Here is a 25115-nt window from a genome sequence, read left to right on the forward strand (position 1 = left end):
AGGCAATAAGAATGTAAGTGACTATAATTTTATTTCCTTCTGTGAATCCACATTTTCTAAATTTTCTACAATGAATGTATATTACACCTTGGATGTAAAAAAAATAAAATATATTTAAAAGCAGAAGTGCTTTGTTTAAAGTAGCAGAAATCCTTTTTTCAAATGAAATCTTATGTGACAATGCAATTCATGAAACCAATAAAAGGGGGGACATAGGGGTGGCAGGGCTAGAGCCCTGCTCACTCGGTGGATGTCCCTGGGGGCCCAGTTTGAAGGGTCAGGGCTCAGGGAATTCTGCTGCAAAATCACTGCGTGTTAACACCATCTCTAGGACCTACATGAAGTGCTGTTAGAGAGCCCATACAAGGCTCCATGATTGCTGGTTACCTCTATAGTTACTCATAAACTATTTAATAGTTCATTCCATTTTAGCTCACTGTTTTCATTGTTGCATATTCTTCCAGTATGCATTTTTCTAAAAAGTTTTCTAGATTTTAGCTTTGCATTATATTGGTTTACGTGTGGATTAGAACTAAAAGAATTTTATTATTACATTGAAATGACCATAGAGAATTATGATTTGATATTATACCCTCAGATTTTATTGAAAGTTGATATGATAAATGACCACATAAAGAATGGATCTCAAGCTTCCCTAAAATTATTATTAGATACCTTGTCCATTCTGGTCTTCAAAGGTCCTTATATAAGGATGCATGTGATAAAGTCCCCTAACATTTTAGTAGCAGAAAAAAGTTTGCCCATTTTTCTAAATGAGTATGATTTTCGTTTATAATGCTGTATTATTCCTATACAATTCATCAGGTTTCCCTTTTGGCTTTGACTGCCAGAAAGCTCAGAGCTATATTTATTGCCAAACCACAGCAATGAACAGCTGCCTAATTTTGCAGAAAAACTCTATCCCAGAGCACTCGAGTGTTTACCCTCAACTAAATGGCCCCATGGTATGCATGGCTTACGTTATGAGTTGTCTCAAATCCAATTTGAAAATAGGCAAGGATTAAATAATAAACAAACACATAAATAACTTGGACTAAGCAGGCTTGGTCTTTGGTGATAGAAAATTTTCACACCGAGAGTTTGGTTTATTTCGAAAGCCTGTTAGGCACATTGCCTAAATCTGGAACACTAGTCTTGAGTCAGTCTGCCCCTGGGTGCAGCCACGGACACTTGAGTCTTTCTGCTACTGAGATCCACACCCATATTCACTCATCCCATGATACCGGCTCCTTGGAAGGTGGTCTGCCTGGCATCGCACCAAGGATATTTGGTTGAAAAGGGTAGTAAAAGAGCAAGGTGCTGATAAACTAGCAATTTATACAGTTTCCCATGGACCATAACCTTTAAAGTAGTTAATAGAACAAGACTTGTTGAAATGGACCAGGAAATAGACAGTTTTCACACACAGTAATGAACAATTCCTAGGCAGTGGCAGGTATGTGTGTGTATATATATTTATTATAACACTTAACAGAAGATTAAAAAATATTAGATGAGCTAAGATATTTCTTTACCTTTCTGGAAGATCAAATATTCTTATTGTTAACATTACTTAGATCATTTTACAAGTGATGTGCCGAATTCCTCTACAGAATGTAAAGGAAGGGGAACCAGATTTTTTTGAATGACTATGGTATAAATGGTTTACCTATGTTATTTTATTTAAGGGACATGGCTATTTTTTTTTTCCTGGAATGCATAAGCTCTTCAACAACCTCCTCAGTCTCATGGCAATGCACTAAAACAACAGACTTTGTGTTGGAATGATTTGGAGACGAGGTCCTGGTTGGGTGAAATCTGGCAAGATAGTCTTGATTACAGTGGCACAAGAACTGGCAGGGTGGCTTTCTGTATCAGCAGCAGACACCCTGAAGGTTCGTGGGGGCAGCTTGGCCTGTGTGGCTCTGCAGTAAGTTGAGCCAGCTGATTAGAGCAATAGGTTATCATTACTAAAAAGATTCGCCATGGCATTCACAGGAGAGCCAAGACCAGCTAAGGAGCAAGTGGGCCACATGGGTTCCTGAGGCCCCAACTATCTTCCTTCCTACTCTTGAGGTCTGCTTGATATTCCACAGATGGAGTTTCATTCAAGGTAGAAAAGCTTGGTGCCCCAGAGCCCAGGGTTTGGAATTGGACTTCCTAGTTTTTAATCCCAGCTCCACCACTTACTGTTGGTTGAATAAACTGGGGATAGTCTTTTACTTTGAATGTTTCTGTAAATTAATGAGATCATCCGTGAAAGGCAGCTAGCCAGCACCTGGCTCATAGTATACCCTCAATACATGTCAAATTTTATTTTTATTTATTACTTAGATTTAAAGCATCACCTATTAAAATGCCAATACCCTGGGAGGCATACCTGGCTACTAGTTAACACGTAAGGGGAGATTCTCACCACTTGAATGTCAGTTAAGATGTAGTGAGAAGAAAGGGATCCAGGATTGAAACCTGAGAGAAGCAAGGAACTAGGCCCAGGGAGAGAAATATCTTTGACATTTTTCTCAGAGCTGCAGTGATTCTTTTACACGGAAAAGCACCCATTCATTGCAGCTACCCAAGTGTAAACCCTGCTGTTGCAGAAAGGCAATCTCATTGCCAAATCCAGATCCCAGGATCCGTGGCCCTTGGGACTTTAGGGACTGCCCTTTCTCTGCCAACCGTCCACCTCAGAGGACTCTCTCTATAGACTTGCTGTGGTGAGAGACATGAAACTGTAGCGCGACCCCATTTGCTGCGTGTTTTCCTACTCGCCACGGAGCATCTGCAAAGACCTTAAACACTGACGTGTGTGGAGCTGCGCACACCCTGGAGAGGCTGCTTGCATTGGAACCTGCTGTTTACAACCAAAGGAGAGCCACGTCCTTCTCCACAAAGCGGTTGCGCGTGCGCGTCCTTTCACGCTCTGAGCGAAGACTTCCATCTGTAAAGTCATCCATCACCACTAGGCATCAGCTTTCCAGCACACTCCTGTCCAGCCGGGAGAGAAGAGGAAAGCGTCTGGGAGACGTTCCATTAAGTTATTTTGCACGAAATGGCTGAATTATTATTTCTTCTCCTCAGGCTACCCAGGAGAGGCTGATTCTGACACAAATCATTCACGTCCGCCATTTAAGACAGACTTCATTTCACCTGCTGCGAGGTCAGGCAGGGGCACACACCCGCCTGGCTGCGCGGCAGGGAGCACTGACCTGTTAGGCCGGCGGCCTCGGCAGACAGGAAGGCACTCCAAGAAAGCAGGAAGAACAGGCCTGTTTCCAGCATTGGGAATTCGCACAGCTTGGTAAATTTGGTCAGGTGAGGAAGACACGTTAAGGGAAACAACTGGCTTCACAGCTGCATTTCTTTCTTGGCTGAGAAAAAAAAAAATGATCTGGTAATGATAGTTTTTGAGTAAAAGAACTGATTTTCAGACCTGACTGGAAGACTCTGACTCTCATTGGGAGTTACTTTGAAGGCCAGCATGACTTCCATGCTTCCCTGGGGATTAAACATGCCTGTAAACATTCAAACCTGTGTTTGGATAAAAAAGGTGTCTTCCTAAGAACGTAAAATCAGCCATCTGTGGGCACAAAACTTCTTGAATTTGGCCTCGGCCCCTGCAGTGTGCCCCTCAGGAGAGCGGTAGCAGGTATGGGGGAAACAAAGCCAAGGAGATGTGGTGGGGATAAGATGCTCCAGGTCAGTCAGCACAGGAGCAGGGGAGGAGGGGGGGAGGTGCTGCTCCGTGGGGAGAGCAGTCTGTGGGCAGACCGTCTGGTGGAGTGTCCTCTCCTGGGGCTGGAAATAGGGTCAGGAGAAGCAGTGGTATTCAGTGACAGGGAGGCTGCCCGTGCCTCTTGGTGTAAGTAAAATGGAGGAGAAGGTGTATTATTTCTAGGTCAGACAAGATGCCCTTTGGCAGGCAATGGTTTATTTTGACAAGGATGACCCTTAGTCAATAGTCTATAAATTGCAAATAGAACAAACAGATAGTGATTCAAGTTGGGCAGAAAATGGATTACGGGGAGATCATTAGGAATATGTGATCAATGGGAAAGGGTTAGTTCCATTGCAATTGTGTCCACAATAGGCAAAATTTGCCCTGGCAAATAAGGAGATGTGATCATGTTGCATGTTTATGTTTTTAGAACAAAATCGAAAGAAGATTCCAAAATAAGAGATGTTTAGCAGTGGGGCAGGGAAGTAAAAGCATGACCTCTGTGTCTGTTCTTATTCTTGACTCTGCCAGTCACTGGCTGTGTGATTTCTGAGCAGTATATTAACCTCTCTGAGCCTAATTTCTATCCTATATGAATTGACAATGAGAAATACTTGCTCCCACAGTGTGGAGTGTACAATGAAGTGAAATATGTTAAAAAACATTTTGTAAAATCTTAGAAAGCACAAAGGCAGAATAACATCAGGCTGGAGGTGTGGCCTCTGGAAGCTGGCTTTACCTGCGTTCAAATTCATAGTATTCACTCGGACCCATCTCTTGACCACCCTTTGCCTTGGTTTTCCTCTCTGAAAATGGGAATAAAAATGCAACCTTTTTCAGTGGTATATAGGTTAAATACTCAGAACAGTGCCTGGTATGTACAAGTGATATGTAACTTTTATATTACTGTGATTTAAATTAATTTTTTTTTAGAGATGGGGCATCACCATGTTGCCCAGGTTGGCCTCAAACTCCTAGGCTCAGGGCGTCCTCCTGCCTCAGTCTCCCGAATAGTTGGGACTACAGGCTCATGTCACCATGCCCAGCTAAATGTTTTTTAAAATAAAACATCTTTGTTAGAGATAGAATTGTAAGAATCTGGAAGCAATTTTTTATGTGGAATAAAAAATGAGCTGCCCTTGAGCCGTTTTCAATATTCCCTTTTGTCACTTGGACGGAAGGCTTTGTTTTAGTGGGGTTTGTTCTTCAGGTTTCCCTCTTCCAGTTTGTTTTAAGGAGAATGTTCAGGCCAGAACAGAATATCGACTAGCTATAGAGCATTCTTTCTTTCAATCTCCTCCAAAAAGCAGTTCAGTTCTGGGTCAACCTCCAAGTCCAGAGCCCAGGGACCTATGATCTACGGAGACTTAGCCTCAGAATGGATGAGGTATGGAGTTAAGGTAGAGGAGACAACAGAATGCGCCTGTCTCCTGCACAGCCTGTGTTTGCAGAGCCTGTTAAAGGCCGAGTGCTGCAGGGTTGATGGCGTCACTGTTGCTGAGCCTCCCTCTCGTTTATCTCAACATTCTTTCTTCCAGATCTGATCCAATCTCATGCCAGACTTCCAGTCTCCTGAAGGTCTTTTCCTTCCCTTATCAACTGGTTTAGCTATGTGACCACACCTTCCTCTCACATGAGGCAGAGAAGAATTCTGATTTCAGCTTCTCCACCTAGTGCAGGCTCTGGAGCTGAAAAGCCTGGGTTTGAATCCTGGCCCTGAAATAGCCTTGTCGGAGGGCCTCAGCCAAGTTACTCAACCTTGATTGCCTGAGTTTCTTAAGCTATAAAATTGGGATAATAACAGTATCTACCTTCCAGTGTTCTTGTAAAAGTTGTCTGAGATAATCCAAGCAAAATGCTTCAGGCAATGGATGGTGCAAAGTTTTCAATAAATGTTAGGTGACATGATCATGTTCATTGTTACTGACATGTGACCCAGGGTGAGCTGCTTAACCTCACTGAGCCTCACTTTCCTCATGTGCAAAGTGAGGATAACAACCTGTTTTACAGGTTGTTCGATTCAAATGAGGAGATGCATATAAAGGCCTTGGCACATGTGAGAGCTCACTAAATGTTCCTGTCATCACTACTATTACTCTAGTGTAAACAACACGTGACCTCTGTCACAATTCCACCGACTAATTAAGAGGCAATAGGAGTAGTGATTACGAGCATGGTCTCTCTCCTGATTCTTTCTCTGGGTTTACTTACTGGCTGCATGGCCCTGAGCAACGGCTCACCCTTTCTAAGCTTCAGTGGCCAATAAAAATATTGTCTGGCGATGGGATCACTGTGAAGGTTAGATGAGGTACTGCAGTGTAAGACAAGTCTTGGGGCCTGACATGTGATAAGTACTGGGTAGATCATTTTGCTGTTGCTGGAAATCTGACTTACCTTATTTCTGTCAATGAAGGTCCCTTCTATGAGGTTTCAGGATGAAACTTTGCAGTAGCCTTTGACTCTCTCCTCCTCTTTATCTCTAACAACAACCAATCATTAAGTCCTAGAGATTGTTCTTCCTAAACATCAATCTCCTCCCTGATGCTTCCTCTGCAGTTCACCGTGTTCCTTTGAGTCTATTCCCCTCCTCTGATTTGTCCTGTGTGCCAGTTCCTCATCATGTTTTGAAAACAGGACTGTCAGTGTGTCACTCTCCTCAGCAGACCCTTCAGCAGCTAACTGTGGACCACAGAAGGAGGCTCAGACTCTTTCACATACCATCTCAAGATACTCCACAAGCTGACTCCCTCCCACCTGTGTCTCCTCATCCTCCATTTCTCACCAGCTAGAGCCCTCTGGTCCTCTCAGGCACATCTGCCGGGTGCCAGGTCAGTCCCACCTCCACACAGTAATGAACACTTGTCTTCCCCTCCTGAATCACCTACCATACAGCCTGTCTTCCAGGCCAAGCCCAAGGCCCACGCTGCATATAAACACTGCTTTTTAAATTATTTTCCAGAATCATAGGTTGGCCAAGAGTCTGTGGGACTGTTCCAGACACAATGGCCTTATCCCTATTTGAACTTTTGTAGTTGTGATAACGTGGATGTGGCTTTCGCACTCATTTTCTATCCAACTTGTAATGTAGAGTTATCTTTCCAAGCTTGTCACTCACTGAGGGCAGGGACCCTGTTTTACTCATCTTCTGACTCTTCTTCAACAGTAGAATCGAGCCCTTCAGCAGCTGCTGAGTGAATGTCTGGGCAGCCCCCAGGGGAAAAGGCCCCAGCATTTTGCCCTTTCTTTGCCTGGGGCCCTGAGTCCTCTGGCACACTCCTTCCTTCTCATTCCCCTGAGGTCTTTGGCCCTTGATCTTTCACTCTACCTCTTCCCTGTGGCTCCGCTGAGCACTCACACTTGACTTTGGCCCTCTGTCTTTCCTTCTCAACTCTGACTTTTGCCCCATCTGACAGTTCTGAGTGAACAGCCCACCAGACCAGCTTCTTTCCCTGACTCAGATCCTCTAGGAACTAAACTCCCTAACAAAAAAAGAGAGAAGGAATCAAATGATGCAATTGCCCAGATATGGCAAACGTGATTTCTGCATTGCTTGCAGGTTCCCTTCTATAAAGAGCTGGGAAGCTTGATTAAATCCATAGTGATCTCTGGCTTGGCCTACCCTATGAGCTAGTAATTGAATAAGCTGAAGAAGGAGTCAGGGCATATCCAGTGTATCACCCCCAGTCAATCCTGTCTTATTCTTGACACTGGGTCTTCGTTTCTTTCTCTTGACCCTGGTTAGGCCAATCCTGAAGCCCTCTGTCCACTACTTTTCCTAGGTGGCATTTCTTTAAGGCTGTTGATATCTAGGGTCAGACAGTGTCAATAGTGCTAGAACTGACCTTGGACAAGAGCCTGGCCTCCTCTGCCACTGGTACCAACCCATGCCTCCAGGGATGACTCAGGACCAAGATGGCCTCAGTGGTGCCGTATGAAGCTTGAGCCACAGACTATCTAGCCTTTACTGCTCTGAGGCTTGCCCATCCTTAGAAACATTCCATGGACATTGACTTCTCTTAATGGTCCTCAGCTTTCCACACACAAAGGATATCAGTGCTGTGATAACTGCATACGCAGATCCCATTGCAAATGAGCCAGCAAAGATCCCCAGGAAATTCCCCACGGACTGGAAGAATGCTGCAGCATCAAATGTATTTGGATTCTCCTTGGGACTGTAAATGGATATAGAACTGAAAAGAAAAGAGAGAAAAGGTTAGTTAGTGACTTTCATCTTATAGCCCAGATAGGATTTTGCACCCACTTTTGGGGGAGGCACCTTTTCCTGTAAGGTTGGGTGCTGGTTGGAAGCGGGGGTGGGGAGGCAGATGAAGAGAGGGAGAGGTGGCGAATGCAGAAAGCTTCCCCTTCCTTATGCCCCCATCCCGTGGGATCCATATATTGCTGCCAGTCAGTAAACATTTTTATATTGGAAGTGTTGTAAAGAATATTGTTTCTGAGCAAACTAGGCATTAAAACATGGTAGGTGTATACAGAATCTGCTGAGAAGATAGATAACTGTGAATTATTTAGTGGCCATATGTCTTCAGTGCTGTTATGTATTCACAAATGTTCCTGATAAAAAGTGCACTTTTATGGCCTGTGCACAAATGGGTGATACAAATCACAGCGTGCACAAAATATTCTGCCGTGATCTTGTCATAAAACACAAAGCATTCCTCCTCTCTAGTGTAACCCTTCAGAAACAGATCACCGATGGTGTTCAGAACATCACAGTATTAACCCCTGGGGAGAGACAAAACCCTCGTTTTCCCACTGAAACAAACGGCAGCAGCTGCCCGAGGTCGTCCTTTATACCCCAGTTCTGGTGGCTGCCAACAGATTTATTTCCATAGAGAAAAATCAATCCACCAACAGGCAGTCTGTTCACTTAAATATCTTTGAGGATGTGATATTTACTATTTTTCTTTTTTAACCAAGGCCTCCAATCCCACAGTGTTAATATGAAGGACAAGGCGTGTCGTATTTTAGGAAATATGAACTCTGTATGGTGGCATTAAAACGAACAGATGTGCTAGAACCAGTAGCTTTAGGGAGACTAATGAAGTAACATTTCAGATTTTTGGGGGGGCTGTTTTTATGTTAATACAAATTTTTAAAACTAATCAGGAAAAATCAAGAGTTTGGCAGTGGATTTTAGAAAGGCCTAGCTGCGTAGAGAGCAAAAAGTACACAAGACACACTGACTGAGACTAGACTGGATTTTACAGAGACATAACTGCATCTTTTATGGTGCCGGTGATTAGAGCATGTTAACTCTCTGACCTGACTTTTGTATCCAGAGACTAGTTAAGAGTGAGCAGGGGGAGTGGATTCCAATTCTCCTACAAGAAGATGTGTGGCATAGAAAAGGTAATTTTAACTGTTCTTAGTTTTCCCCTCAATGTCTTTAAACCCCCAAAGTAGGCCAAACCCTTCTGCTTTGATCCTGTAATTGGATAAGGAAGATGAATGTGGGTCTTGAATGCAGCCCTGAAATGTATGCGAGGAAAGGACTGCCTTTGAAGTGCTTTTCTTTTTGTAAAGTGTCCTGCTCTGCAGGAAGAAAAAGGAAAAGCAAATTCGCATTTGGGTACTTTGTATCTGCCAGTCCTGAAAAAAAGGTGTAAAACCCCAAGGCCATTAGGAAACCTGGTGCCCAAGGCTGTGGAGCTTGATGCGTTTGTGTTGACATTCACCAGCATGTTTCTTCATTCCAATGAAGAAACAAGAGTGATGAGAAAACATTCCTGTTTGCATTCTGCCTTTCAAACAAAGGTTTTGCAGGGTAACACAGCTTTGGAAATAATTCTGTGAATGCCTGAGGCTGTGAATACCAGTGCATCTGACCCACGGAACAGGTACCACTTCATCTTATCTGCATCGCGCCACCCCCAGGGGTGTTTTCCCTGTCCTGGTGCTTCCGGCACTTGGTTATGTGATGCACCACATCACATCATTCGGCTACATCCTACACCATTATTTATGTAATGTTTTTCTTTAAATCATTTTTATCCAAATTCAAAAGCATTTGTTAAACAATATCTATGAAATCATAAGTTTGATGTGCTAATTATATTTATTTTGAATATAAGTGAGAATATGTAATTTGAAAAAAAGTTCACATATGTGTCTCCTAAAATCATCTGGGTATCACCACTGATTTTCAGTTGGCATTTTGGGAAGTATCCACTTCCTGCCCACCCAACAGGAACTAAGAACATTTAAAACTACCTTTTCTATGCCACAGATCTTCCTGTAGGAGAATTGGCATCCACTCCCCCTGCTCACTCTTAACTGTTAGCCAATTTGTTTGCTCAACTTCATACCCTTCCCTCTGATGTTGGACTTAACTGAAAGGAAAAGCTTAACTTCCCTTGACCTATGGAGATTGTCCGTGGAATTTGCTGGCCCTAAAGCTCCCCGGGACATATGCACAGGAGGCCTGCTATGTGCCAGGTGGTGCATTCTGTACAGGGTGCGGGAGGCAGTCAGAGAAGGGCGCAGAGAAGGGAAGCAGAATTTGATTCAATAAACATTTTATTGAACACCTGATATATGCAAGGTATACCTAGGCAGAGAAGCCCAAGATACAGATGCCAAATTGTTCTAGTCCCAGTACTGAGTATGATTTTGTGAGAGAAACAACATTTAATGGTACAAAAGAAGAAAGAGGCACTATTTTAGAATAAAGGAGATAACATCTGGGCAACAGACAGTGATGGGGAGAGAGTATTCCAGGCTGTGGAAAGAGTGTAAGCAAAGGCAACGGGGCAGGTGAGTTCGGGACACACACAAGACGTAGCTGTGTGGTCATGGCTGGAACCCAGGGAGCACGTATTATGGATGAAAATACTAGAAAGGGGAGAGGAGGGGGAAAGGAATTGGATTTCTGTTAACCTATGTGGCAGTTGTTCTCTGGGATACCACTCTGAAGAGGCACTGTTCATAGTGCAAACTGGTGAAGATGGATCTACAAGCCTCAGATTTCTGGGAAAAAGTTGGATAGAACCAATATCCTTGAAAATGACATGACCAGAAATACACAGTGGTGTTTAAATATTCATCGCATAAATTGTAAATAAGTCCAGGATATTGATTCATTCTGTTCAGAAACAGATTATGCAGCAAAAATTAGTTTGATGACAGTGTATTGTATCCATACTCAGAAATAAATGTGTGCAGCATCTTTTATTCAAAACTTTTGAAATGGATGAAGTATCCTAAATTCCTCCGATGAAAGCAATGTGAATACAGATCATCTTGCTTACTGTAACATTTAAGATTCATAGACTTATGATTGAGACTCTAGTGTTTCTCTACAACCCATCTTTTCTTCTATATGATGCTCCTGCGAGGAACGTGCCTGGCAGCTTAGGGAGCATTAAGAGCATAGAACCTGAATCTGAGATCTGGGCGTAAATTGCAGCTCTGCCACTTACTGGCTATATAGCCTTGAGCAAGTTATTTAAACTACCTGCACCTCAGTTCCTATAAAATGAGCATGATAATAATAGTACCTACCATATTGGGTTGCTATGACAATTAAATGAATTAATGTTTATAAAGCATTTGAAATGGTACCTAGTACCTAGTAAGAACTAGACAAACATTTCTTAAGTAAATCATCTCTCTCTCTCTCTCTCTCTCTCTCCCTCTCTCTCTCTCTCTCTCTCTCTCCTGTCTCTCAGAGCTTTGTTTTTGGTTTACTTCTAAAAGAACCATTTCAAATAAATTTCCAATCAACACCTCAACCTGACCAGAACTAAGATTTTATCACCTGTCCCTCACAGTCTGACTGGTTGGTCCCTGGTCTAGGATCTCTGGGTGGCAGGGATCATTTGATCATATAAATTGTTTTGTGTAGAATGGTGTGTGGCACATAGTAAGTGCTCAGTAAATGCTAGTGCTGAAGAAAAAGGAGGAGGAGGGGGAAGAGAAGGAAAAGAGGAAGAAGAGATGCTGTGAGTGAAATGATGCTGAGAGTGAAAATAAAATAATAAGTACGGAAAGTATTACATAAATGATGCTGTCATCATTTCCAACAATGCCATCCCCTCCATGGCTCTGGCCACCTTCCCTTTCTGGACAGTACAGAGTCTTCTCTTTCCAAGTCATTACAATCTTCCTTAAGGTCTGTTTCCAACTCCATCCACTCCTGTTATCCTTCACTGTGACTGCTAAAGTATTTTGCCACACAGTTTCTCATAGAAACTACCCAATGACCGCGAGCTTCTGGGTGGCTGCATCACTCCCCTCTGACCTGTCGCCCCAAATCCCACGTCCACTCGCTCTTCTGGGTGCCTGATCACAACAGCCTACTTCTCTACCTCCAGTCCAGCCTCACTTCCTTTGTTAACATGGAATCAATGTCACGGGAAAGCTTATTTTAAAAAGTCTTAAGCCAACACATTGCATTCCCTTCAGGATTTCTAGGAACTTAATCATTAAAGAAAAAAAATTGAGAAAATGATTATTATAGCCAAAGATATACAAAAGAATCTTCCATTTTCTCTGCCAAATCTTTAATTCCTAACAAAAAATCTTCTAGTTATTGGCACCAGATCATTGAAGAGTTCTTGATTAGCTGGGATGTAAATATGACATGGTTTATTTTTTTTCCAATCACTGTTTCCAGCTGTACTATATCAAATTCCCCTTCATGCTGGGTAAGTGGTTTCATTAATGATGTCTTGGTCAAATTCCATGATTCAATTCATTTTAGTTATTAAAATTTAGTGTAGCCCAACTTAAAACCTAAATCTTCATAGCAAGATTCCCATTCTCCCTGAATATTCTAGAGTAGGAGCATGTTCCTTCTCCTGTCCCGTGGGTGCCAGCGCCCCCTGGTGTTGGAGGTCTGGAGGAGGGATGGGAGCCCAGCTCTCTTTTCATGTGGCCAACTGCTTGTCAATGGTGGGCAGGGGTCTCTGGTCTCTCGTTACTGCTTGATCCCTCTTTGATCCCTCTCTTAGAGATCTCTGTTGACATGGTAGCACCTCCATTATGTTCAGAACCCCCTCACGGGTGCCACTGGATCTTAATGTAGGGTTCCCCTGAGCATACTCCACTGGCCCTGTAGCACTGGGCTGGGTGGGATCACCCTGCCTACTCTACAGACACATCAAGCTAAGAAGCCTGGAGGTCCTGCTAGCAGACTCCTGCTTCCAGAAATCTCTAGGCCAGAGGAGGCACCAGTCCTTTTGTTTTTGTGGGATCCTACAGTTGGAAGAGCCCTATCCAAGAACTCCCTTCCCTTGCTCTGCTTCGAGAGGGGCTCAGCCCCACTGCAGGTTGCCACACCAGGGAACTAGCTAGCAACACCTCTTCTTGCAGGCAGTGCCAGTCTTTTGGGGTGATCGCAGTAGAATCCCTTCCACTTGGCTTAGGAGAGAGGAAGCACCTCCACAAGGAGAGATAATAGGGTAACAGCTTCACGCCTCAAACACTGTACTCTCTCCAAAGATGACTCCTTTGTTTCCCCAACCCTTTCATATACTGATTTGTGGCAAAAGGAATGGGCTGGGGGTTGGGGGAAATGAGGCTGATTCTGTTGCCAATTCAGCAAGTTGGGAGGTGCGGGGTCCTAACTGCCGGGGAGTCCTACCATTCTTTTTGGTATAGAGATATTTAGTAAGTTTTGTTTTTGGCTATGGCCCGTAACCCCAATCTGGAAAACAGGGAAAGGCATACAGAATGACATATCATATGATGTTTATGTTGGGGTGCTTTTAGTTTCTTTTCTCCCCATCTAGAGTTGACTTGTCATTCTGCTCGTAAAGATATATTTTCAGGAGCAACATAAAGCGACAACGAAAACTTATAAAAGCTGCTCTGTTTTGTTGGACCTGGTGTCACAGGTAAGGAACAAGCAGAAGAAAAAATAATTACAGTGCTGTTTTGTGCTTAAAATTCTTTATGCCTTAAAAAAGTGGATCTTTATCTATTATTTATCTTTTAATAACTGTACCAACCTGCCCTTTCTCAGAGAAGTTGCTTAATTATGAATAAGGAATTGATTTTCATGGGGCCAGGAATTGTGTGTACACATTGGAATTCATCTGGCATCTGCCTACCTATTTTGGCTTCTGTTCTGCCAAAGGCTGATGAACCGCTGTCGAGAGCCTGCTGTAAAACATAATGACTTCAGGAATTGGGGGCATTCCAGGCACCCTGGGAGGTTACAAGAGCTGCCTCTTAATAATAAGAGGTCCTGGCCAGAAGTTCCCTGAGCTTGAGTGAGAATCATAAGGTTTCACCTTCCCAAGGGCCAAAGACCTGCAGAGTCAAGAGCTGTGTTTGGGGGTATGTGTAGGGGGTATGTTAATTAACTCTTTCAGCTTCTGAGGGACCATTTAATGACTGCTCCCTAAGAATCCAAATTTATACCAGATAGTGATTTTCTAAATCCTTGACAAATATCATTTCTCCACTTTGATGTCAGGCACAAGAGAAAAAGACATGGGGAATTCTGCGGGAAGTATCAGCTGGTATATCCTGGCTGCCCCAGAATAACACAATCTCAGGCTGAAGTAATTGGTTTATTCCATCACCAAATATTTATTGAGCACCTACAAAGTGCAGACATTGTTCTCAGCACTGAAGAGACTGTAGGGAACAAAACATAGCTCCTGACCTCGTATTCCTTACATTTCAGTGGAGAACATAATAAAGAGCTAAGCAAAGAAACATATGATCTAATGACAGGGACTGAAAAGAAAAATAAAACAGCATGAGGATGGGACAGAGAGGGATGGGGGTTCTGCCTTAGCTAGGATGGTCAGGGAAGGGTTCTCTGAGAAAGATCATTAAGTGGAGTTCTGAATGAAATGAAGTGAAGAGAGCTTTCTAGGTGCTGAAACAAAGCTTGCTCAGTGCGCCTGAGGAACCACAGGAGGCCCATGTGGCTGGAGGGAAATAACTGAGGGAAGAGTGGTGGAAGGCAGGGCTGGAGCAGGGCCAGGGTCCAGGTCTCATGGAGCCTTTCAGGCCATTGGATTTTCTTCTAGGGAGAAAGAGCAGCCACTGGAGGGCTTGGGGTAGAGGGAGATGTTGGGTAGAATATTCCAGGTGAAGTCTACATTAATAACAGTAGAGAAAATGGGCAGGAGACAACATGATCCCATGATACTCTTGGGCTGAAGCAGCCAGGCTTCTCCTCGTGGGTCTGGAGATGAATTCAGCAGAAATAGCTGCGGCATGCATTTGAAAGGTGGCCATGCAGAGGAAGCATTGGCCTCATTGTGTTTTCAGAAGACAAGATAAAGTCCAAAAGTAAAATATCACTGGGAGACAGATTTCAGTTTTATATTCTATTTCAAAATTTCCTAATTCTTAGATCTGATGGAAAATAGGATGGGCTTTATAAAAGAGTAGTGAGTTCTCTGTAGTTGGAGGTGCTTAAACATAGAATGAAAAAGTTACTTGCCAGGGTGCTGTGTAGGAAATTCGTGCACTAGACAGTTGGATAATGTGGCCTCAAGGAATCTCCCGCCCCAAGGGTCACTGACTCACTATCTGTTTTCCCATCTCCTCCAGGTCTGCCAGGAGAAAGATGTAGGGTATGTGGCTGTCCTTTGTTCACCTGAATCCTGACGTTGGAAATGGCTGAGCACACAGCCAGTAAGGATCAGTACTTCACCAGAGGATGCAATGAAGGTGCCAATGATTTACGTTGGAGCCAGGTTGATAATGACATCGAGAACAGTTACAAATTTCAGCATAGAATAAAGCCTTTGACAGATTCCTAAGTGGCTCTGGTCCATTAAGTTCCAACTTTAAGGTGACAAAGAGAGCTCTGAGTTTAAAATTGGTTAAAAGGGAAGAAGAGTTAAAGGAGGTTTGTTATGAATTATATGTGCATTTTCTTCGAAAGGAGATCTTAAATTATTTTGCAATTTAGCTTGAAATGTCTTGTCAGAATTGAATTAGTCTGTGGGCTCTGAGAAATTTTCTCTTACATCTAATATTGAGAGGAACGTGAATTTGAGATAGTCCTAAAGATAAAAGCAACTTGCAAATACTCTTATTTCTTTTTCTTTCTTCCTCTCTTTTTTTTCTGAAGCAGAAACAGGAATTTGAATCCCACTACTGTGAGCCTATTCATTTAAGAGGGAGAGAATAATTCTCATGGTCTAATGGGAATTTCCACCCTTTTTAAAGCTTTTCAATTTCTTTAATCCTCATTAATGAAATCTTAGCTCCAAAGAGTTCTGTGATATGTGAAACTTTTAGTCATAATAGATATAAAAACATATACAAAAGTAGGTTAATAGCAACCAAAGATGGAAACCTAGTTAAAATTAAAATATAATCATTAACAGGTGCAAGCAAGACCAAATATTAATCCCCAAGGATGAAAGTAGAGGAGGCCAGAGGCTCCAACATTTACTGAGCCCTCAAAATACTTACTATTCCCTGTATTCATTACTATGAAGCATTCACTATGTGTCAAGCACTATGTTAATTATTTTTACAAGCATTATCTCACTTAACCCTTACAGTAACCCCCTGAAGTAAATGTCAGTGTTATTTCCATTTTTTCAGATGAGGAAACTATAGATTAGAGAGATTAAGTAACTTCGTGTATTTCACCTCATTTAATCCTTCTAACAATCCAATGAAGAAAGTACAGCCATGATTTGCATAATAACATTTTGGTCAACAACAGACTGCAGATACAACGGTGGTCCCATAAGATTATAACGCAATATTTTCACTCTACCTTTTCTATTTTAAATATGTTTACATACACAAATACTTATCATTGTGTTACAATTTCCTACAATATTTAGTACAGTAACAGCTATACACAGGGTTATAGCCAAGGAGGAGTAGCTGCACCATATAGTCCAGGTGTGTAACAGCCTATATCATCTAGGTGTGTGTAAGTACACCCTTTGATGTTTGCATGATGACAAAATCACCTAATGAGGCATTTTCAGAATGTATCACTGTTGCTAGGGGATTCATGACTGTATTATTCTCATTTTAGAAAATAGATAGACTCAGGGAGGTTAAATCATTTGCCCAAGGTAACTTCTTAGTAAGTGGAGCATCAGGTATTCAATTCAGGTCCACCAAGTGAAAGTCTGTGTACAATACAGATGGGGGAGTGGAAACACCTGGCTCTATCACCTGAGTGTGCTCACAGAGGAAATAACTCAACAAACAATTTACTTTCGTGGGGTTAAGGCAAAGACCACTCTTGGAAGTTGAAGATTTTAGGGTTTCTAGTCCTAATTTGCAAGATAAAAAATATATTAGTTAAAACATCCATTTAAACATGAGGAATTTTACTGATAACCTAGTGCTACTTACAAGCCAAGATTTCTTAATGGAGACCTCTACTTCATACTGGACAGGTTTTAATATGAAACTATATCCCATATCTTTTGGCATTCACACCAACACTAACTCAGGTCTGCCATCCTATATGGTTGTTCTCCCTGTTCTTCTGTGTGGTGACTATTGTCTCTTTATAATAATTATTTATCTGTGTCTTGGTATCTTCACCTGGAAAATGGCGATAATTTTGTCTTCTTCGTAGAGTGGAGATTAAATGTATTAATATGTATACAGTGCTTAGAATGCTAACTAGAACATGGAAAGCACTCCATAAATGTTAGTTGTTATTGTTATTTTTGCTATTTATGTTAGTATTACTGTTGGAATGATTGCTATATCTTTCACCATTTGCTCAAAAGAAATCAATAAAAACTAAGGTCTACTTCTAAGAATAGGGAGGCATTTAGGAATTGCATTTAGTGTGCCAGAACATTGTAAGAATCTTTTGGGGTGGAATAAGCAGGTTTAGTTAGATCAAATATTGAATTCATCTTTTTCTTAATGAGGCCTGTAGCACAGAAGGCTACTGGGATAGTATCAAAAAAGAGGATGTATGGAAATTGTTAACAACCGCTAAGCACAAAAGATCTATAGTCATCTTGCAAATCTAACAGAGCTGAACTTCTAGCAGCCTTGCCAGGGACGGTCACACATCCCACAGAAACCCTGTTGCTTGCTATACCCGAAGGAAAGTATGTTTGAGAACAGAGGTGAAGTTGTGTGGAATTGCTGATTAGCAACAATTAAGAAAATAACATGAAGCCAATGGAGTTTGCCTTGGTGGCAAGATCACCAATTCACAGCGCACTGCATGCTACCTAGAGATAAAGAAGAATCAGCAAAGGGGCACTTACTTGGATTGCAGCCTGCAGTGTTTCATATTTGCTATGTACTGAGGACAATGACGAGTGCTAGTTTCCTCTTGATGGGTCAAAGAACTCTTCATAGACAATGGGCTGCCTTCCTAATCTGGGTGCCTTTTATTCCTGAATTAGATAAACTCCACTCCGATTATAAACAGCTGCCTGAGACAGCCTGAGGGAGTTTCACCTGGTGATAAGCTAACTCCTGGAAAATATTTGCACTGATCACCTCATTCCCCTGACCCTTCCCCCATCTTCCATTTAGTAACAATTAAGTGAGCATCTGGGCCCCAAATCACAGCTTAATTTAATTAAGAATCTGTATCCATCTTTTTAAAGTTGCAGATAATTTCACTTGAATTCAAGATAACTTTGGGAGGAAAGCACAGTTATCTTCTTAAACTAATGTATTTTACCAAGGCAGTTGTCTCCCACAGATTTCAATTTTGTGTTTGAAGCATGGGACTTTCAGACCAACAAATCTTGCCAAAGAGGGTTTTGCTTCTACCTAATGTTCCTAACTCACAGGTTGCTAGGAGTTTCTGTGAAGTGGATATTCTATAAAAGAGTCATCTCTGGCACTAGCTCTTCAAAACACAGCTTTATCTGGGATAAGAATGTGGACATTAAGGTATATTTTAATCTCAAAGCAATACAACTTGTAAGAACTGATAGATTCCTAACTCAAGCAATTCATAGACCTGTCCTGCCCATACAATAAAGAAGATAGTTACTAAAACTTGAGTCAGAGGCAAAGTGTGAGGATGAACATTTCATTTGTCAAGGGCATAGCTGAGCTGTGGAGGTGCGGGAGCTATTGTTTGGTTCCAGGAACTAGAGCCCTGGTGCTGAAACAGCCTTGAAGGACCAGGAGGATAGTTTTTGCATATGTGGCAGGCAACATCTCAGAGCCTGGGGGAACATGAAGGCTGGAAGACTCAGTACAGTTTGGGTAGGAGGGAGGTCTTTGAAAGCTTCAAGTTAGAAGCAGTTAAGCAAGCTACAATTAGTATGTGAATAGCCAGCAAGGGGCCCAGGAAATCAATGATTCTGGGGGTCCAGGAACGGATATGAACCTGACATTCATAAATGCACACGTGCATTTTTCTGGAAGGAGATTCCTTAACTTTCTTCGCCCTCTCCATGTGGTCCATGACCCCCCGAGAGGTTAAAAACCACTGAAGTAGGGATATACCAATATTGGTGGCAGGACAAGGAGGGAGTGGTCCAAAGCTGAGGCAAACAGTAATCAGCAGAAGGTGAGACAAAGGCAGCATTGGATAACCAGGGCAAGGCACGTGAAACAAGACTGCCTTGGTAATAGAGGAACCCTTTGCCTCAAGCCAGGACCTTTTATATACTTCCTACTTGGCAGGGATCATATGTGGTTGCCCTTGGCTAGCAGGTGACATATGGGAGAACACAACTGCATAATGACAAATCAGAAAGAGTGGCTGTTCCTGACACCTAAGTATATGTAGACAGAAGAGTGAGGTTTTGAGGATCGTGTTTACATGGGACGACACACAGAGTTAGGAAGTGTAGTGGGTAACACCATGAAGCAATAAGTTAACTTATGGCCTGATCAACCCTACTTTCTATCCATGGTTTAGATGATGTTAAATGTATTGATTCAATACATCCAAGGCCGTGTTGCCAGGACTCGCCATCACTGCTGCCACCACCAGGGCTCCACTCTCCCAAGGTCAACCAGAATGTGTGAGGCACAGCAGCTCCCGGGCTGTGTTCAGTTCACCTATGGCAGATCTTCAAAAGATCCAGTGTCTGTATTTGTATGCCCCGAGGGCAAATGGGACAAACAGGATGATGTGCCCCAGGACTTGGGGGAGAAGTATCCCTTGAGGGGTAAATTATGAAATAAATAATCTTGGTAAAAAAGAAATTGTGACACAGATGGCTTTGTCTGAATGGGTTCAAACTAGAGACTTGTTCACAAGAAGGAGGGAGGGAGGCAAGGTGTGATCAGGGGGAGGGGCCAGTACAAGGTGCCCAGAGGTGAGGCAAACAGCAGACAGTGAGGCCTGCTTTCTGGTAACCCCCCTCTACCCCTCTCTTGTGCGTGTTCTCTCTCTCTCTCTCTGTCTCTCTCTCTGGTTTTTACTGATCAGGTTTTTCTTTTGTATTACCATTCTACCCATTTAATGGATATGCTACCAGCTAGTATTACACTTTTCTTCTTAGGTGGGACTAAGATTAAATATAAATTACAGATTCTTTGGGGAAAAAGGTAGAATTTAATAATTATACCTCACTCCTCTGCATTAAGTGTCTTCATTAGACTTGTATTCAAATCTATTATCACCTTCTTAAAAATTAAGTTTTAAAAAAGTACCTCAGGGCCATTGTTAGAAAACATCCAAATGGAAACAGAGTTGAACCAGTGATAGGAGAGGAGAATGCCATTTAGATGAAAATAATATAGGTCTGTAGTACCTTTCAGATCTATTAAGTGTGTGTGTGTGTGTGTGTGTGTGTGTGTGTGTATGTTTGTGTGTATAAAAGATAGAAAGAACCTCTAAAAATTTTTATGCTGAGAAATGACAGAAACCCTGTTTTTGTTTTTTTTTTTTTTTTGAGACAGAGTCTCACTCTCTTGCCCTGGCTAGAGTGCCGTAGCGTCAGCCTAGCTCACAGCAACTTCAAACTCCTGCGCTCAAGCGATCCTCCTGCCTCAGCCTCCCGAGTAGCTGGGACTACAGGCATGCGCCACCATGCCCAGCTAATTTTTTTCTATATATTTTTAGTTGTCCAATTAATTTCTTTCTATTTTTAGTAGAGACGGGGTCTCGCTCTTGCTCAGGCTGGTTTCAAACTCCTGAGCTCAAACAATCCGCCGGCCTCGGCCTCCCAGAGAGCTAGGATTACAGGCGTGAGCCACCACGCCCGGCCAGAAACCCTGTTTTTATTTACAAAAGCCTGCGTTATCACTTAGTGCTAACAAACATCTTTAGGAGGAGGTCGATGTATAGATAGCACCTTGGCTTCATATGAAACGTGATGGTGAAGGCCCAGGTAACTTCACCCACAGGAAAAGTATGAGAATCCCCACACACCTAATGGCAGCATTTGGGGACAATAGTGGAACGGAGCCTTAGAGAACCGGACAAGTGGCCCTGCCATCCCCTGCCTTCAGTTTGCCTGACAGTCCTTGGCTCTGCCACAAGCCAGGCAGTGTAGGTGGCAGTGGAGAAGAAGGAGGGTATTGGTTTTGTTAAATTATTTACATCGAAAACATTCAGCCCTTAAAATTCTGGATATTTAAAAAAGAACTTAATTGATAAGTTCTCAAAATGAGGAGAGAGAAAATAATTCCCAGCTTTTCAAACCATAATAGAACAAGCTAGGAAGATCTAAAAAGGTAGGCCTTCTCTACCTCGATGCTCCCGCCCAGTGAACTATGTGCGGGCAAGTTTGTGTGTCAACAGGTTAGTTTTCTGTGGTGGTCCCAGTGGGTAAGTCCCTGTGTTAGTGCCCGTTGGTGAGGTCTTGAAAGTATCTAGTTTAACTTGTATCTGTGCATTTCTTTAGTTCTTTCTTTGTGTGTTTATTCAATAGCAAACCAGCCAAAAGAAAAAGAAAAAAAGAAAAAAAAGAAGAAAGTGGCCCGAGGGCTATCCTGGGAAAGAAAAGCCTTTGCAGTGGAAGAGGAACAGGGCTGGTTTTCCGCCAGACCTTCCCCAGGTGCAACAAAATGTTCATGTTCGAAGGGTGGAATGTTGGGTTGTTATCTGGCAGGAAGTAGCATATCTGTCGTTGGCTGCTACTAAATTTTACAGATAATTTAAACATTATTTTTCTATCAGAACAAAATGTATTGCCAAATGGAGACCCCCTATGGGGGCAAAATGATGGAAGGTATGCCACCAAGGCAGACTAGAGTACATCTAGACAGGATGTCACTAAGAAATGGGGCCCTGGAAGAGTTCTCTTTGAATGCACGATTTGTGCTTCAGAACACACAAGAGTTGGGGGCAGTGGTTTCTTGTGACCGAAGCCTACCAACAGAGGCTCTGAGTGGAGCTGGTGGACTTGACTCTGTTTGCTGATCTGTGGGGAGATCCTCCCACAAAACCATTTTCCTTTTGGCTTCAGAGGTAGTTCAACAAAATGGAGTACATTTATTAGTTGAAAAATTAATCATACTAAGATGCATTTAATGCCAGATAGTGATCCTTTCTTTACAACAACCTTTATCAGACATCTGCTTGAGACTACCTTATCCAGGAAAATGTACTGACTTCTTATGAAGAAAATAATCATCCCCCTTTTTTATTGTTGCATTACTTTCAGTGTTCCCTTTCCTGCACCAGGATTTAAATCAGAATGTCCTTCATTCTTGTTTAGTGAAAATAAAATTGTTAGAGTTACATTCCTCTTGAGTCTCTCAACTAATATCTGCTACAATGCCATGAATACATTGATTAGGGTGGGATGGGTGAAGTGTAGAAATGAGGGCGTGGGAGCGAGAGAGCACTACAAGTCTGGCAGGCGCTCGTATTGACTGAAAAATGAACCCTGATTGGCAGCACAAATGATACATGGCATAAATGTGGGCAATCAAACAGCAATGAAGATTTCTCAGGAAAGACCCCATCAAGTGGTGTTCTAATCCCCAATTCTGGCATGGCTGGGTACATAGCTGCTTAGTTGGTTCGAATGGGGAACAGCCTTGGCAGCAGAAAGGAGGGAGCTGGGACATACTTCTTGCTGCACAATAGAGTCTAATATGCTGCTTCGTCCTATAATAAAAATAGAACAATGCCTAGTGACTGGGCTTAAAGGGGGGACGGTTTTTATTTTTCAGCCATTTTCCAAACTAGGATAAGATGGAGTATTTTTGTAATATATTTCCTATAGCCCAGTGCAAAAACTTTCTCCATGGGCTTCTCTGACTCACGAGCAGAAAACAAACCAGGGTACAACACAGTTTAGTAAAGTTTGGATAAAATATAAATTTGATGGTGAAATACATAAAGTTTTAGTTCCCATAACTAAAAAAAATATGGAATAACTTATATTTAAGAGATTTGAACCTTGAGAGAGATAAAGCAGATAACACAAATCCTAACCTCTTCTCAAGGGGGGCACACACACACACTCTCTCTGTCTCTCTCTCTCTCTCTCTCACAGACATAAGTGGCCACACCTCTCTGCACACTTGAATCATCTCATCAGGTGTCAGAGTTCTTTGGAAGTGAGTGAAGGATTTTGGTTTTGATGAATATTCTTGCTACATTCAAGGCTTACCTATAGTCTTAGAAACCATAGCGTTTTGAGAATTTATTATTTCCCAAAATCGATACCACATTTCTGTTTCCTTATAAATAGTTCCTGTTGAATTATCTGGCTGCTTCCATCAAAGGCATGGTCTATGGGGTCATTAAAATCATGTGACATCAGGCTTAGGGAATATGCAAAACTCATTAAAAACTCAACATAAAGATCCTCCCCCCACAACGTATGAGGTCTTGAACATGTGTCATGGCAAATCTTTTCTTTCGTGTTTCTCTTCACTCACCTTAATGTTCAACAAAAAGAAAGTGCCAGAGCATTTAGCATGAGCCCATGAAAGATACTGTTAATCTCAGAACTGAGTTATGAGGAAATTTAAGGTTACTCTTAAATGCTTTCATACTTATTGACAGATGGGAACAAATTGGTTCCTAGAGTCTCAAATTTAGAGGTTTCTAAAAGCTATAAGGAAAGGATGGTGCAGGAATCAGGCCTCAATTAATATTCTAATCATCACTGTCATTGCTGTTAAGCAATTCGGTTTAGAGTGGCATATTTGTGAAGTCGAACACAAGCAGTGGGCATTGCCCTCCCTAGAACTGAAGTATCAAGAGCGGTTGCCAAACTGCTGGATTTTAACTCAGGACCACAGATAAAAGGATCCATTCCCACTTACCAATTCCCTGAGCTCTCCAGTTCCCTGGTAAATTTCTTTTGAACACATTCTCATATCTTTTTATTTTTCAGAAATGAAAATGTTAATGGGAAAAATCCACTCCAGTGTAAGGGACGCATTATTCTGAGAGCATAGCTTTCCCCACAAATATCAGCGTCATTTCCACAGCTCTGTAATAAGTGGCTGCAGCTGTTGCCATGGCAATTTTCATTTTTAAAAACTGTATCCACACAAAGAAAGGCAATGCAGCTGTTTGCATGAGGCATCACAAAACAAGCCCAGAGGTAATGGCCACCCTGCCTTTTGCCAGAATGAGGGGGATGCATCTATAAGCCTGGGCAGACCCAAAGGATGGGGCTGTGGCTACACCTTAAGAGGGGCCTTGCTTTCATTTGAAGCTCAGGAAACTAATGGAGGTTAAATTAGGGGTAGTGAGAGTCCAAATTTTACCCAGTTTTCTTAGGCAGATTCTTAGCACCAGGTCATCACTGTTTACGCTGCTTATACAACTTCTTCCAATAGCCTCCTTTGAAAAGGACCCTCTCTTCCCCTAAGTGCTACCCCAGAATGAACGTTATAGGAGCAAGCACTGCTGACAGGAGCTCACTATTGTTTATCTGAAGTCCCATGGCTTCCTACCTACTCGGTTTTAAAATGTTACAAGCAAATCAACATCACGTGTTTAAGATCAGCTCCCACGGTCCAGTTAGAGGGGGTGTGCCACCTGCTGCTGTCCTTGTCCTTCAACAGGGAGGGATTTCCATGGTTTTCTCTGTGTGTGGTCTGGTAGGCACCAATGAGGACAAAAACACACCTCTGGAGCTCACTATTTCCCGAACAATGGCATTATCTTTCTCAGGCAGCAGGAATCTTTTGTGTGTTTTTGTCTTGAGAGCCTTGATTTGCTAGCCATGCCAGACGCTAGAAATTATGTAAGTAGAACTCACAGGTGGCCTCAATTCCTCATTCCAAACAAGCTTCAAGCTAGTTACCCCCTCACCTACCCACAGGGCTAATTCCTCTGTCACATAGGTGAGTGCACCATATGGGACTGTGGCCTCAGCACAGCTACATGCAGAAAGCCCACCATGTGCCTCTTGGAGAAAGTGTTTGAAAACACACTATCACTCCCCTACACCTCATATTACTATTAGAAAACATAATTATGTTTCTGAATTTCTTTATATTTTTCCAAACAATCGGTTACAGCTTTTTTGTTTTTACCAAGAGCATTGAATTATAAACAGTATAAATGGCCAAA

General features: G+C 42.4%; 1 protein-coding gene across 1 annotated transcript in view; it reads right to left on the reverse strand.

Annotated features, from left to right (window-relative positions):
* The window catches only part of SLC9A9 (solute carrier family 9, subfamily A (NHE9, cation proton antiporter 9), member 9), a 652487-nt gene that overhangs the window by 363036 nt on the left and 264336 nt on the right, over window positions 1–25115 (reverse strand). Inside the window, exons 9-10 of the mRNA XM_012647423.1 lie at window positions 7770–7908; window positions 3210–3315 (exon numbers count right to left, since the gene is read on the reverse strand). Of these exons, the coding sequence (XP_012502877.1) occupies window positions 3210–3315; window positions 7770–7908 (245 nt within the window). The remainder of the gene's footprint in view (window positions 1–3209; window positions 3316–7769; window positions 7909–25115) is intronic.

Source organism: Propithecus coquereli, unplaced genomic scaffold (genome assembly GCF_000956105.1).
Source record: "Propithecus coquereli isolate 6110/MARCELLA unplaced genomic scaffold, Pcoq_1.0 Scaffold268, whole genome shotgun sequence".
In the NCBI taxonomy this organism is placed as follows: domain Eukaryota; kingdom Metazoa; phylum Chordata; class Mammalia; order Primates; family Indriidae; genus Propithecus; species Propithecus coquereli.